The 16184-nt window shown below is 37.0% G+C and overlaps 1 protein-coding gene across 8 annotated transcripts in view; it reads left to right on the top strand.

Moving 5' to 3' along the window:
* Nucleotides 1–16184, top strand: part of LOC110462215 (leucine-rich repeat and calponin homology domain-containing protein 3-like) — a 93157-nt gene that overhangs the window by 32961 nt on the left and 44012 nt on the right. For 5 of the 8 annotated variants that reach the window (XR_002464255.1, XR_002464254.1, XM_021516073.1 and 2 more), the window contains exons 6-8: nt 1271–1404; nt 2391–2523; nt 11535–11891. Coding sequence is in view for 6 of the 8 variants with exons in the window: in XM_021516073.1 (XP_021371748.1) it covers nt 1271–1404; nt 2391–2523; nt 11535–11891 (624 nt within the window). In the remaining 2 variants the exon portion in view is untranslated. The remainder of the gene's footprint in view (nt 1–1270; nt 1405–2390; nt 2524–11534; nt 11892–16184) is intronic. The other 3 variants (XM_021516074.1, XM_021516075.1, XM_021516076.1) reach the window with 3 other exon arrangements.

Genomic DNA, 16184 nt, shown 5'->3' with positions numbered 1-16184 from the left:
CAGTTCTAGTTCAATACTTACCCTACTATCAGAAACCCCCCAGAGAATACAGTAAACTCTAAAACTGCGTCACAAATGAAAGCAAAGATGCATCGTTTTTTTACTAAATGTAATTTGCACTTGATTTCATTCATAAGGAGGATAAGGGAACAAAACCCCTCTTACTGCAGTGTTCTGTTACATTGCGGCAAATGTAGTTAAAACTGATTATGTATATGCAGACCTTCAAAACCATTTAGTGAAGGAAACTAGTGCCTGCAAAAAATAACCTTGATTTTCAATTTTTTATCCCCCGCTTTCACCGAAACGAGGGATATTAATTTGAGTTTGTCTGTCTGCCTGTCTGTCACGCTTCGTTTCCGTGCAATAACTGCAACAAATGTTAACCAATTTTCTTCAAACTTGGTACCAGGGTTAAATGCCTTAAGGGCTCAGCCAAGTTCGAGGACGAAAAACATCATTATCTGCAGTTTCCGCTTAATAACTCAGCAAATATTAGCCAAATTCCTTCAAACTTGATGTTTGTGTTCCTCTGTCTTCCACCTGGCTCGGGCACTCTTTGGTTTTCGTGTGAAAATTGCTGTAGATATTGTGCAGATATTTCAACCAAATTCCGTATGCACATCCGACTCATGCTAAGTTTGCCAACCAATGTCATTTGTGCATATTTACGGATAATTAATGAGGTTAGTAAATTCTGATGGATTAAACGATTAATTTACACTGTAATACCCACAAGTTTCAAGCTATACATTATGTCTCAACAGCACGATACTCACATGTTCAAACCTATAACTTTAATCATGTTTACCTACAATATGTCCTGCAAGCGGGGGATATAAATTCCACGAATTTGCATGTTTTTATAGAGTTGGTGTACAAGATATTTGAATTTATTTACAATTCAGCAACTTATTGAATATATGTGTTGTTTTCAAATGTTTTTTAGAGGGGAAAATGTGGAAGGAGAGTATATGATTTGAAAATTTAAAACTATAGATATAATGTAAATCATATTGTATATAGATTACTATAGATAATGTAAATCATATTATATATGGATTTTGAGAAATATATTTGAAAATTTAAAACTACAGATAATGTTAATCATATTGTTTATAGATTACTATAGATAATGTAAATCATATTATATATGGATTTTGAGAAATATTGTTTGGTCAAGTTATATGGTTATGTTTGGTCAAGTTATATGGTTATGTACCTGGTATAGGTGACTTGTTCATGTTGTTTGTTTGTTTGTGTTCATCAGGTATGTACCAAAGGTAAACAGCACATCATGAAGTTCCTTCAGATAGAGGCTATCAGGGAGGAGAGGAAAAGAGGCGTCATGAACGATGCTGAAATGAAACGTCTCAGAAAATCTCTACCACCACAGCAGTCCCTGTACGTGTCTGTCCCATCACTCACAGCAATCATGTTACAAACGATAAAGATGTAGCACTGCTTATTCGCTAAAATCTCCAGTTCTACAAAAGTTCAATGTCAAGAAATCATTATTGGAAATCTCACAAGTTTTTGGATATTTATTAAGATAGAATTTTGAATCCAATATCAGCAAAATCTCATGAAACATTAAAAGTTTTATAGCATTTTCACAAAAAGGTTGATCCTAGTATACCATTCCCAAGAAAATGTAAAAGTATATATATAACAATGTGCTTCCTGTTCATGTTGGATATATGGACGAGGATGAGTAAATTATGTATCAATTATGTAGATGGATTTTTAACTTATACTGTCACCTTTTATTATCAGTGGGTATGAAATCCAGTATGCTGCACTGGTTAGCATATCATTGATTTCATGAAAAATCATAATTAAACATTCCTGCACATCAAAGTTTAATTTTGGTTCTGAAATTCTTGACCAACAAATCTATTTATACAAAATGAAATCTCAAATTAATGTGATAATTAGGGCCGTGGATCAGAGATGTGGCTGCCCTTTAGTAATTACTCTGTCCATCCATCTGTTCACTTTTCCGTTTCCGGCAACTAATTCGGAATCCAAAAGACCAATCTTTCTGAACAAGAGTGTACGGTCCTTATCTCAGAATCCAGAACACTAATCAATTTGAAATTTGACATGGTGATACACTGAGTTATTTAGATATGCAATAGGAGTTTAAAAAGTTTTGAATGTCAAGGACGAGGTCGCTGTTACTTAAAATAGACCAGGTAGGGTTATGTTAGGACACATGGTGTGGCCCTTACTAACATGTAAGTGCTCTATTGGTTTCATTCATAAGGAGGATAAGGGAACAAAACCCCACCCTAGTTAGAGATTGGAGTCGCTTGCTCCAACACTTTTGACCCGGGCTGTATCAATCCTAAACGAATCAATGTCTTTATTACATTTATGAATTACAGATCATCAGAGGAATTCCGCAACATGTTGGAGTCACCAGAGAGTAAGGCCTGGAAACGTCACACGGTGCTGAGTAGTGACTCTGGGTACAGCACCACCGACAGCATAGAGAAATGTGGCTGGTCGACTACAGAGGTAGGCACACAGACTCACTGTCCCTGTTTTATAGACGTGAACCTGCTGTTACACCTCGCTTAGGACAATGCTCTGTGCTCTGTCTGGTCTCTCACTGTTGGACACTGAAACACTTGGTAGTGCTTTAAATTTCAACTCAATTTTGATATTAAAAAAAATATATACTGATTTCTATGATATTTAAATTCAAAATGTTTGGCTATTTTCATACTAATAATCTCGTAAGAATTGTGATTTCAACTCAATTTTGATAAAAAAAAAAAAATACTGATTTCTATGATATTTAAATTCAAAATGTTTGGCTATTTTCATACCAAAAATCTCGTAAGAATTGCAAAAAAACACTTTCTTTTTACTTGTTTCTACAATATTTGAGTCAGAATTTCAGACTTCATTTCAATGTTGTCAAACACAAGAATGTCTGGGTATGGTGGTCTGTTTTGCATGATATATAAGATATGAGATCTCATTTCAAAGCATTTCAGCCATTACTAAAGTTTTAACAGATTCTATCATGTCTGTTACCTTTACTGTCCATATGGAGGACAAGTGATCATTTGTTTGATGATGATTTGCATGCATATGAGATTTGTTAATAAATCCAAATTGAAACCTTTGATTTCATTATACATCCAGTTCAGGGGGTTTTGGCCACTTGTTCGGTAATCCGCCACACTCCGAATGCAATTTACCTTATTTTTTCAAAATTTTCAAAATTGTACTAATTTCATGAAACCTTAGAGATAATAATGCCATGTCATATAAATCTAGAGAATCAGTGGGAACTATTACACAAACACATCAATGGAAAAAGGGCAGTTTGGGCAAAAAACAAATATCCGATTCTCTATGGTAACTGATGGGCAATGCTTTCCCGGTGGGGATTAATAAGTAACTAAGATAAATTTAGTTCAGATTTTTGTTGAATCTGAATATTTTGTGACTATCAGTCCTTAAACTCATCATTGTAAAATGGAAATTGACATTGTATTCTGATAAGTGGTAAAAACATTGTATTCTGATAAGTGGTAAAAACATTGTATGCTGATCAGTGGTAAAAACATTGTATTCTGATAAGTGGTAAAATCATTGCATTATGATAAGTGGTAAAAACATTGTATTCTGATTAGTGGTAAAAACATTGTATTCTGATAAGTGGTAAAAACATTGTATGCTGATAAGAGGTAAACACATTGTATTCTGATAAGTGGTAAAACATTGCATTATGATCAGTGGTAAAAAAAAATGCATTATGATAAGTGGTAAAAACATTGTATTCTGATAAGTGGTAAAAACATTGTATGCTGATCAGTGGTAAAAACATTGTATTCTGATAAGTGGTAAAATCATTGCATTATGATAAGTGGTAAAAACATTGTATTCTGATTAGTGGTAAAAACATTGTATTCTGATAAGTGGTAAAAACATTGTATTCTGATAAGTGGTAAAAACATTGTATTCTGATAAGTGGTAAAAACATTGTATTCTGATAAGTGGTAAAAACATTGTATTCTGATAAGTGGTAAAAACATTGTATTCTGATAAGTGGTAAAAACATTGTATTCTGATAAGTGGTAAAAACATTGTATTCTGATAAGTGGTAAAAACATTGTATTCTGATAAGTGGTAAAACATTGTATTCTGATAAGTGGTAAAACATTGTATTCTGATTAGTGGTTAAACATTGTATTCTGATAAGTGGTAAAACATTGCATTATGATAAGTGGTAAAACATTGTATTCTGATAAGTGGTAAAACATTGTATTCTGATAAGTGGTAAAACATTGTATTCTGATAAGTGGTAAAACATTGTATTCTGATAAGTGGTAAAACATTGTATTCTGATAAGTGGTAAAACATTGTATTCTGATAAGTGGTAAAACATTGTATTCTGATAAGTGGTAAAACATTGTATTCTGATAAGTGGTAAAACATTGTATTCTGATAAGTGGTAAAACATTGTATTCTGATAAGTGGTAAAACATTGTATTCTGATAAGTGGTAAAACATTGTATTCTGATAAGTGGTAAAACATTGTATTCTGATAAGTGGTAAAACATTGTATTCTGATAAGTGGTAAAACATTGTATTCTGATAAGTGGTAAAACATTGTATTCTGATAAGTGGTAAAACATTGTATTCTGATAAGTGGTAAAACATTGTATTCTGATAAGTGGTAAAACATTGTATTCTGATAAGTGGTAAAACATTGTATTCTGATAAGTGGTAAAACATTGTATTCTGATAAGTGGTAAAACATTGTATTCTGATAAGTGGTAAAACATTGTATTCTGATAAGTGGTAAAACATTGTATTCTGATAAGTGGTAAAACATTGTATTCTGATAAGTGGTAAAACATTGTATTCTGATAAGTGGTAAAACATTGTATTCTGATAAGTGGTAAAACATTGTATTCTGATAAGTGGTAAAACATTGCATTATGATAAGTGGTAAAACATTGTATTCTGATAAGTGGTAAAACATTGTATTCTGATAAGTGGTAAAACATTGTATTCTGATAAGTGGTAAAACATTGCATTATGATAAGTGGTAAAACATTGTATTCTGATAAGTGGTAAAACATTGTATTCTGATAAGTGGTAAAACATTGTATTCTGATAAGTGGTAAAACATTGCATTATGATAAGTGGTAAAACATTGTATTCTGATAAGTGGTAAAACATTGTATTCTGATAAGTGGTAAAACATTGTATTCTGATAAGTGGTAAAACATTGCATTATGATAAGTGGTAAAACATTGTATTCTGATAAGTGGTAAAACATTGTATTCTGATAAGTGGTAAAACATTGTATTCTGATAAGTGGTAAAACATTGCATTATGATAAGTGGTAAAACATTGTATTCTGATAAGTGGTAAAACATTGTATTCTGATAAGTGGTAAAACATTGTATTCTGATAAGTGGTAAAACATTGCATTATGATAAGTGGTAAAACATTGTATTCTGATAAGTGGTAAAACATTGTATTCTGATAAGTGGTAAAACATTGTATTCTGATAAGTGGTAAAACATTGCATTATGATAAGTGGTAAAACATTGTATTCTGATAAGTGGTAAAACATTGTATTCTGATAAGTGGTAAAACATTGTATTCTGATAAGTGGTAAAACATTGCATTATGATAAGTGGTAAAACATTGTATTCTGATAAGTGGTAAAACATTGTATTCTGATAAGTGGTAAAACATTGTATTCTGATAAGTGGTAAAACATTGCATTATGATAAGTGGTAAAACATTGTATTCTGATAAGTGGTAAAACATTGTATTCTGATAAGTGGTAAAACATTGTATTCTGATAAGTGGTAAAACATTGCATTATGATAAGTGGTAAAACATTGTATTCTGATAAGTGGTAAAACATTGTATTCTGATAAGTGGTAAAACATTGTATTCTGATAAGTGGTAAAACATTGCATTATGATAAGTGGTAAAACATTGTATTCTGATAAGTGGTAAAACATTGTATTCTGATAAGTGGTAAAACATTGTATTCTGATAAGTGGTAAAACATTGCATTATGATAAGTGGTAAAACATTGTATTCTGATAAGTGGTAAAACATTGCATTATGATAAGTGGTAAAAACATTGTATTCTGATTAGTGGTAAAGGCACAATAAAGTTTTAATACTGAGAGATTAATGAGACCATGTCTAGGTATGAAAGGGTGCTCTTAAAACATCCTATATAGGACTGAATGTGACTGAGAAATTACTTATCAAAATAACTCTTAAAACATCCTATATAGGACTGAATATGACTGAGAAATTACTTTTCAAAATAACTCTTAAAACATCCTATATAGCACTGAATATGACTGAGAAATTACTTTTCAAAATAACTCTTAAAACATCCTATATAGGACTGAATATGACTGACTTTTTATCAAAATAAAAAAGATGTTTGGATTTTTTTGGAAAAATGTTTGCCTGTCCAGTGTTTCATTTCAACATTAAGAGACCATGTGAACTGGGAACTCTCCTTTGCTCATTTTCCAACAGGTTTTATTTTGATATTATCCTCACCTAACTCCATGTGTAGCTAGAAATATATTCTATTTAAGTATCCTTGTTCATGTTTTCTGTTTATACAGCATTTAGTATATATATGAAACTGGTGATAGATTTATATTTGCTATGAATATATAGACTTCCATCAGGTATGATATAGAATGTGTTATGTATGATTTTTTCAGTTCTACTTCTATAGGCTTGTGAAATACTATTATTATGTATGTTTGACTTGGAATTTAATGCAATGATCATAGATTCATCATTATATTCAGAGATATAGATGTAATGTAGTAGTCTTATCATTTTCATTAGAAGGTATAACATATTTTTCATTCCACAAGATTTGTTGGGATTGATAGATTGTTATTCTAGTTATAATATTTATCCTTTTTAGAATATAAGAAATTTTCAGTTAAGTTGATTAACTCATCTGCCCATGCCAGATTTTAGTAACCATTTTAATTAAAAAAGAAATGAAATGTTTTATTTGTAGATTGTACAGTTTAGAAATGGGATTTTTTCTTTGTAATTTCCCCCAGCAAATACTTTAAAATTTAAACTCAAATCAAACACAACATGTTAAATTCATTCAATCTTGGTTAGAATCATCCTTGTAGAAAGAGGGTATCGAATCAAATAAATTGGGCTTCCTGCCCCAACCCCAATATTTCAAAAATATTCTGTAGACTCCGATGTACTAGCATCTGATTCTCTTCATTGATTGAAATATCATCAGGGACGTTATTCAAATTGTGAATTTCAGTAACTCAGGTCATCGTTCAAATTGTGAATTTCAGTAACTCAGGTCATCGTTCAAATTGTAAATTTCAGAAACTCAGGTCATCATTCAAATTGTAAATTTCAGTAACTCAGGTCATCATTCAAATTGTAAATTTCAGTAACTCAGGTCATCGTTCAAATTGTAAATTTCAGTAACCTCGGGTCATCTGTTCTCCCTTGTGGTGGGGGTCGAGTTATAAGTTTAAAACTTATATAGGGAAGTATCACTTTTGGGTATATTTTGACCATTTTCAGCAGGAAATTATTCAAACTTAGGTGGACTTGTTTGGAATAATTTGATGAGCTAGCAATAAGATTGCAGGGCCCAAAAGTAGTAAATGGCTAAAATTTTACTACAGTTCGTATTTGTAAATAATGAAAACTACCTATAATATAACTCCGGTGCCAGGTAAGGCATCTTCTCTGTTTGGTTTTACAAGTATCTAAGAAAACTTTTACCGTATACTTGTAGCTAAATCTATCAACCTCTCAACATGTTTTCTTCCAAATTAAAATGTATCTATATTCCTGACTGTAATGTTATACACTAATTGAGAGTAACATGCACTAAATGATGCACATTTCTGCTCTTGCCTGATTGCAGCATAAAAACGTAACATCGGAAAACATGACTTGAGCATTCCTTGTTCGCAGCTTATGCCATATATACCATGGCGTCAGTCCGTCTGTCGACAATTTCTTCAAACGACTTCTTCTTCTTAGCCACTGATTGGAATTTAACTAAATTTGACTCGAAGCATCCCTAGGAGGTGGGGATTCAACATTGTACCAATGGTAGGGCAGGGCCAAAAGGGGGCAATTAGGCCATATTGCTATAAACGACTTCTTCTGTAGAACTGTGCACTGGATATCAATCATATTTGGTCGGAAGCATTCATGGGAGGCGGGGTTTCAAAATTGTACAAATGGTGGGGCTGACCTCCTGGGCGGGGCAAAAAAAATAGTTTATTGCTTGGAACTGCTTGACATCCCCACCCTATAACCATATATACAATTCCTAAGTAAAAAAAGAAGAATGCACATATGCTTTCAGGATGGCCCTGGAGTCTGGCCCCACCCTTGGAGACAGTCTCTGGGTCATAACTTTGAAACGGTTGATATCCCCACCCCAAAACTGTATATAAAAATGCTTGGAATAAAGAGATGAATGCAGCCATGATATTATAATTGATCCTTGGGTCCGGCCACAACCTTAGGAACCTAGTTTCTGAGTCACACCTTGGAAACAGTTGAGATCCCCACCCCATAACCAACAACAAAATTGCTGGGCATGAAAAATCTAATACAGATATGCTACAAGGATTGGCCTTGGGGTCTGGCCCATTCCCTTGGATCTTATTTGGAGAATATTTTGCCATGCTTGCTAAGATATCCAGGTGAGCGATACAGGCCCTCTGGGCCTCTTGTATAGAAACGTTGACAGCAGAGAATATGACTTAGGCATTCCTTGTATAGAAACTGTAACAGTAGAGAACATGACCTGAGCGTTCCTTGTATAGAAACTGTAACAGCAGAGAACATGACCTGAGAGTTCCTTGTATATAAAACGGTAACAGCAGAGAACATGACCTGAGAGTTTCTTGTATAGAAACTGTAACAGCAGAGAACATGACCTGAGAGTTTCTTGTATAGAAACTGTAACAGCAGAGAACATGACCTGAGAGTTCCTTGTATAGAAACTGTAACAGCAGAGAACATGACCTGAGAGTTCCTTGTATAGAAACTGTAACAGCAGAGAACATGACCTGAGAGTTCCTTGTATAGAAACTGTAACAGCAGAGAACATGACCTGAGAGTTCCTTGTATAGAAACTGTAACAGCAGAGAACATGACCTGAGAGTTCCTTGTATAGAAACTGTAACAGCAGAGAACATGACCTGAGAGTTCCTTGTATAGAAACTGTAACAGCAGAGAACATGACCTGAGAGTTCCTTGTATAGAAACTGTAACAGCAGAGAACATGACCTGAGAGTTCCTTGTATAGAAACTGTAACAGCAGAGAACATGACCTGAGAGTTCCTTGTATAGAAACTGTAACAGCAGAGAACATGACCTGAGAGTTCCTTGTATAGAAACTGTAACAGCAGAGAACATGACCTGAGAGTTCCTTGTATAGAAACTGTAACAGCAGAGAACATGACCTGAGAGTTCCTTGTATAGAAACTGTAACAGCAGAGAACATGACCTGAGAGTTCCTTGTATAGAAACTGTAACAGCAGAGAACATGACCTGAGAGTTCCTTGTATAGAAACTGTAACAGCAGAGAACATGACCTGAGAGTTCCTTGTATAGAAACTGTAACAGCAGAGAACATGACCTGAGAGTTCCTTGTATAGAAACTGTAACAGCAGAGAACATGACCTGAGAGTTCCTTGTATAGAAACTGTAACAGCAGAGAACATGACCTGAGAGTTCCTTGTATAGAAACTGTAACAGCAGAGAACATGACCTGAGAGTTCCTTGTATAGAAACTGTAACAGCAGAGAACATGACCTGAGAGTTCCTTGTATAGAAACTGTAACAGCAGAGAACATGACCTGAGAGTTCCTTGTATAGAAACTGTAACAGCAGAGAACATGACCTGAGAGTTCCTTGTATAGAAACTGTAACAGCAGAGAACATGACCTGAGAGTTCCTTGTATAGAAACTGTAACAGCAGAGAACATGACCTGAGAGTTCCTTGTATAGAAACTATAACAGCAGAGAACATGACCTGAGAGTTCCTTGTATAGAAACTGGAACAGCAGAGAACATGACCTGAGAGTTCCTTGTATAGAAACTGTAACAGCAGAGAACATGACCTGAGAGTTCCTTAAGCTTTTGATGTAAATAACAATGAACTAATAAAGTGGCTTATGCTTGCTTCTGTCATCCTTTAAGTTACACAGACAACCGGGCTGTTGATATCTATACAACTAGTCATATAAGTTGAGGTGGACATAGAGTTCTAATGAGGTAATTGGAAAGCTCCATTGGTAATGTGTGAATTTTTTGACAAACATTAATTCTGGCAATAAGAAGAAATCAAATTTTACTTACGATAACTATATTTGATCATTTGGAAATAAGTATAGAATGTTAATTACTGCATAGCTTATCAAGGGAAACATGCTTCAGTGCAACTTGTGTAAACTGAACCCTGTATAAACTAGATAAACCCATGCAATCATAGAACCTATGTACTCTGAACAATAAATGTTGTCCATGAGTTATTGAGTCTAGGCAGATTTCAATGTTTATCTAATTTCTTATTTCTACAGAATCAAGAATTTCCACAATTATTACAATATTTTTCGACTTCCATAGAAATTCAACAGAAAATAGTTATCATGATAATAACAAAATTAGAGTTTCTATATTTGTGATAAACTACTAAGTAAAAATGTTACAAATAAAACCATTATTTCTGACGGTTTCCATTGAACATGGAGTAATTAGGAGAGTCTACAGTCTGGTTGTCACGGTAACAGTGTTAGGGCTGAACAGATATTTCACATAAAACCACACAGTTTTTGGTCTTTCTCACAGATGGTATCTTGTTTGGCATGTGGCAGGTGTATTGTTAATATCTATCTATATTTATGTACAGACATTTCTTCATTAATGTGTGCATTTTGTAAATAATAATTATTCATCAGAAGGAGGTAGATAAGCATGCAAAATCCTCTGTCATCATGTCAACACAGCATCACAGATCAAACATTTGGTCGACTTGGTGATCAGTTTGATCTGGGTAGATCAGGATCAATGATATGCTTGAAAATTTCATAAACAGATTAAATATAAATTTGTGATAAAGAAGTACATATATATATATGTACAAGTTTGTCAAAATAATTCTTATATTTTAGATTTAAAATTTTGGATAAAAAAATGTTAAAAGAAACTTGTAACTTCAAATCACTTTGGAATTTTTTAAACAGATGATAGTACTGGTAAAATTTATAAGCTGAACAATTTTTTTTTTTTTTAGAAATCAATAAATACTATTTTGAAAAAACGATGAAGGTAGATGTGTTGTTTATGGATGATGGTGTCTGTGGTGCTGTGTTGTTGCAGTAAAGACCTGTTGTTTGGATGTGATTTTTGTCTAACTGTTGCATGCCCTTTTTTTTCTTTCTGTATTCCTTCTCTGGTCTTCCACCACTCACTGAATGGGCAATCGGGACAAACAGCAGACAAACGGAGACATCAGCCACATGGACGAGGCATCTCATCTCTCGCTGAAAACCGCAGAGATGGTTCGGGAACAACGTCATGTGAGAGATTTGGACTATCGTCACCGGCTGCTTCCGCACGAACTGAAACACCATCCTCCTCCTCCAATAACATTGGTCCCACAATCCGACTTACCACCCAAATCTCCAGCCCTTACCCCCAAAACTCCTACCCCACAGCATAACCAGCATCCCATGTATTCACAGGCCCCTCCCCCACGTAGCCCGGAAGGCTACCAGTCGAGCAGTCCACAGCTGACCCCCGACACGCCGGTCGCTGTCCAAGCACAGGGCTTTGATGACCAGATTTCCAGGGTCAGTACCCTAGTCTATTTGTGTCTATTGAGTTGTCAACCTAGTTTAAGGATGTGTGGATAGAGTAAGGTTTGTGCATACATAGCGTAGACATTTCACAGTCATTGTCAACAAGTGACTGTGTTGTTCATAATGTAGATAGGCACCATGTTGTATTGTGTACTGTAGTAAGTTTCCTGTAGAAAATCTTACTGATTCGCCTTAAATGTTTCTTGGCATTATATTTGATAACTGTGTTTATTAATATGTAGAGAGTTATAAATGTTGCTATGTTTGCAAATGATTTCATAGCTGTTTAAGGAACTTGATCAGATAGGCTTGTCAACTTTGACCATGTTAGAACTCCGAAGTCATTTGTTAACACAAATCCCAAATAATCAGTTAACACCTATAGAGATGTTGTGTAGTCATATGTTATGGAATAAATTTGCATTAATTCTCCATAGTCCCTTTCCAAGACAATTGTTATTAGACTATGATTAAGATTAACATTCACATAAGATGTAATTTGAGATGGGGTTTGAAAAAGGGACTATGACAGGATTGAAGATGTTAGGAGATAGACTGTGTAGAAGGGACTATGACAGGATTGGGAGATGTTAGGAGACAAGCTGTGTAGAGGGGACTATGACAGGATTGGGAGATGTAAGGAGACAGGCTGTGTAGAAGGGACTATGAGAGGATTGGGAGATGTTAGGAGATAGGCTGTGTAGAAGGGACTATGACAGGATTGGGAGATGTTAGGAGACAGGCTGTGTAGAGGGGACTATGACAGGATTGGGAGATGTTAGGAGATAGACTGTGTAGAGGGGACTATGACAGGATTGGGAGATGTCAGGAGATAGACCGTGTAGAAGGGACTATGACAGGATTGGTAGATGTTAGGAGATAGGCTGTGTAGAAGGGACTATGACAGGATTGGGAGATGTCAGGAGATAGACCGTGTAGAGGGGACTATGACAGGATTGGAAGATGTCAGGAGACAGGCTGTGTAGAAGGGACTATGACAGAATTGGGAGATGTCAGGAGACAGGCTGTATATAAGGGACTATGACAGAATTGGTAGATGTAAGGAGATAGACCGTGTAGAGGGGACTATGACAGGATTGGGAGATGTCAGGAGACAGGCTGTGTAGAAGGGACTATGACAGGATTGGGAGATGTTAGGAGACAGGCTGTGTAGAAGGGACTATGACAGGATTGGGAGATGTTAGGAGACAGGCTGTGTAGAAGGGACTATGACAGGATTGGGAGATGTTAGGAGACAGGCTGTGTAGAAGGGACTATGACAGGATTGGGAGATGTTAGGAGACAGGCTGTGTAGAAGGGACTATGACAGGATTGGGAGATGTTAGGAGACAGGCTGTGTAGAAGGGACTATGACAGGATTGGGAGATGTTAGGAGACAGGCTGTGTAGAAGGGACTATGACAGGATTGGGAGATGTTAGGAGATAGACCGTGTAGAAGGGACTATGACAGGATTGGGAGATGTTAGGAGACAGGCTGTGTAGAAGGGACTATGACAGGATTGGGAGATGTTAGGAGACAGGCTGTGTAGAAGGGACTATGACAGGATTGGGAGATGTTAGGAGACAGGCTGTGTAGAAGGGACTATGACAGGATTGGGAGATGTTAGGAGACAGGCTGTGTAGAAGGGACTATGACAGGATTGGGAGATGTTAGGAGACAGGCTGTGTAGAAGGGACTATGACAGGATTGGGAGATGTTAGGAGACAGGCTGTGTAGAAGGGACTATGACAGGATTGGGAGATGTTAGGAGACAGGCTGTGTAGAAGGGACTATGACAGGATTGGGAGATGTTAGGAGACAGGCTGTGTAGAAGGGACTATGACAGGATTGGGAGATGTTAGGAGACAGGCTGTGTAGAAGGGACTATGACAGGATTGGGAGATGTTAGGAGACAGGCTGTGTAGAAGGGACTATGACAGGATTGGGAGATGTTAGGAGACAGGCTGTGTAGAAGGGACTATGACAGGATTGGGAGATGTTAGGAGACAGGCTGTGTAGAAGGGACTATGACAGGATTGGGAGATGTTAGGAGACAGGCTGTGTAGAAGGGACTATGACAGGATTGGGAGATGTTAGGAGACAGGCTGTGTAGAAGGGACTATGACAGGATTGGGAGATGTTAGGAGACAGGCTGTGTAGAAGGGACTATGACAGGATTGGGAGATGTTAGGAGACAGGCTGTGTAGAAGGGACTATGACAGGATTGGGAGATGTTAGGAGACAGGCTGTGTAGAAGGGACTATGACAGGATTGGGAGATGTTAGGAGACAGGCTGTGTAGAAGGGACTATGACAGGATTGGGAGATGTTAGGAGACAGGCTGTGTAGAAGGGACTATGACAGGATTGGGAGATGTTAGGAGATAGGCTGTGTAGAAGGGACTATGACAGGATTGGGAGATGTTAGGAGACAGGCTGTGTAGAAGGGACTATGACAGGATTGGGAGATGTTAGGAGATAGGCTGTGTAGAAGGGACTATGACAGGATTGGGAGATGTTAGGAGACAGGCTGTGTAGAAGGGACTATGACAGGATTGGGAGATGTTAGGAGATAGGCTGTGTAGAAGGGACTATGACAGGATTGGGAGATGTTAGGAGACAGGCTGTGTAGAAGGGACTATGACAGGATTGGGAGATGTTAGGAGATAGGCTGTGTAGAAGGGACTATGACAGGATTGGGAGATGTTAGGAGACAGGCTGTGTAGAAGGGACTATGACAGGATTGGGAGATGTTAGGAGATAGGCTGTGTAGAAGGGACTATGACAGGATTGGGAGATGTTAGGAGACAGGCTGTGTAGAAGGGACTATGACAGGATTGGGAGATGTTAGGAGATAGGCTGTGTAGAAGGGACTATGACAGGATTGGGAGATGTTAGGAGACAGGCTGTGTAGAAGGGACTATGACAGGATTGGGAGATGTTAGGAGATAGGCTGTGTAGAAGGGACTATGACAGGATTGGGAGATGTTAGGAGACAGGCTGTGTAGAAGGGACTATGACAGGATTGGGAGATGTTAGGAGATAGGCTGTGTAGAAGGGACTATGACAGGATTGGGAGATGTTAGGAGACAGGCTGTGTAGAAGGGACTATGACAGGATTGGGAGATGTTAGGAGATAGGCTGTGTAGAAGGGACTATGACAGGATTGGGAGATGTTAGGAGATAGGCTGTGTAGAAGGGACTATGACAGGATTGGGAGATGTTAGGAGATAGGCTGTGTAGAAGGGACTATGACAGGATTGGGAGATGTTAGGAGATAGGCTGTGTAGAAGGGACTATGACAGGATTGGTAGATGTTAGGAGTTAGGCTGTATATAAGGGACTATGACAGGATTGGGAGATGTTAGGAGATAGGCTGTGTAGAAGGGACTATGACAGGATTGGTAAATGTTGGGAGTTAGGCTGTATATAAGGGACTATGACAGGATTGGGAGATGTTGGGAGATAGGCTGTGTAGAAGGGACTATGACAGGATTGGGAGATGTTAGGAGATAGGCTGTGTAGAAGGGACTATGACAGGATTTAGGAGATGTGATGGGTCTCCAAGTGTACATAATTGGTGGTATGCTACTGGTACACTTTCTGTATCTATAGGTGTCACATTGGCAGCTGTCACATAAAACAGCAGTACCCTGAAACAAAAGAAAAGTAGTTAACAATCAGAAGAGTTTGGGGGTGTTCTGTGGTAATTAGGTGTCATTTTGGTGACTCATCTTGTTGCTTGGTAACAGTCTATACTTCTATAGGACTCTGACAGAAGACATGCAATTAAGGACCAAGGTGGGCCTATGCCATACCATGATGTTTGTCAACAATTTCTTAAAACAGCTTCTTGTTCTAAAATCAATGATTGAAATTTGATCAAATTTGACTGGAAGCATTCCTAGGCGGAGGTGCAGATTCAAAATACTATTAAGGTTACTTGCACTTAGTGTTTTGCTTCAGTCTGGTTTGGTAACGAAGTCCATGCAAATTTGGTGAAAATGAAATACTGTGATTTGTTTTTAGGTCACCTGAGACAAAGTCTCAAGTGACCTATTGCGATCGCCTTTTGTCCGTCGTCGTCCGTCGTGCGTCCGTGAACAATTTACATTTTCGACTTCTTCTCCAAAACCCCTGAACCAATTTCAATGAAATTTTGCAGGGACCTTCCATGGACAAAGGTCAACAAAAAGAGTTGCCGGTTTAGTCCTAAGCCCCCAGGGGCCTGAGGGGTGGGGCCAAAAAGGGTCAAATTGACTAAAATTTCAAAAATCTTCTTCTC

The sequence above is a fragment of the Mizuhopecten yessoensis genome, unplaced genomic scaffold (genome assembly GCF_002113885.1).
Source record: "Mizuhopecten yessoensis strain PY_sf001 unplaced genomic scaffold, ASM211388v2 scaffold10763, whole genome shotgun sequence".
In the NCBI taxonomy this organism is placed as follows: domain Eukaryota; kingdom Metazoa; phylum Mollusca; class Bivalvia; order Pectinida; family Pectinidae; genus Mizuhopecten; species Mizuhopecten yessoensis.
This window is presented reverse-complemented; position numbering and strand designations above follow the sequence as displayed.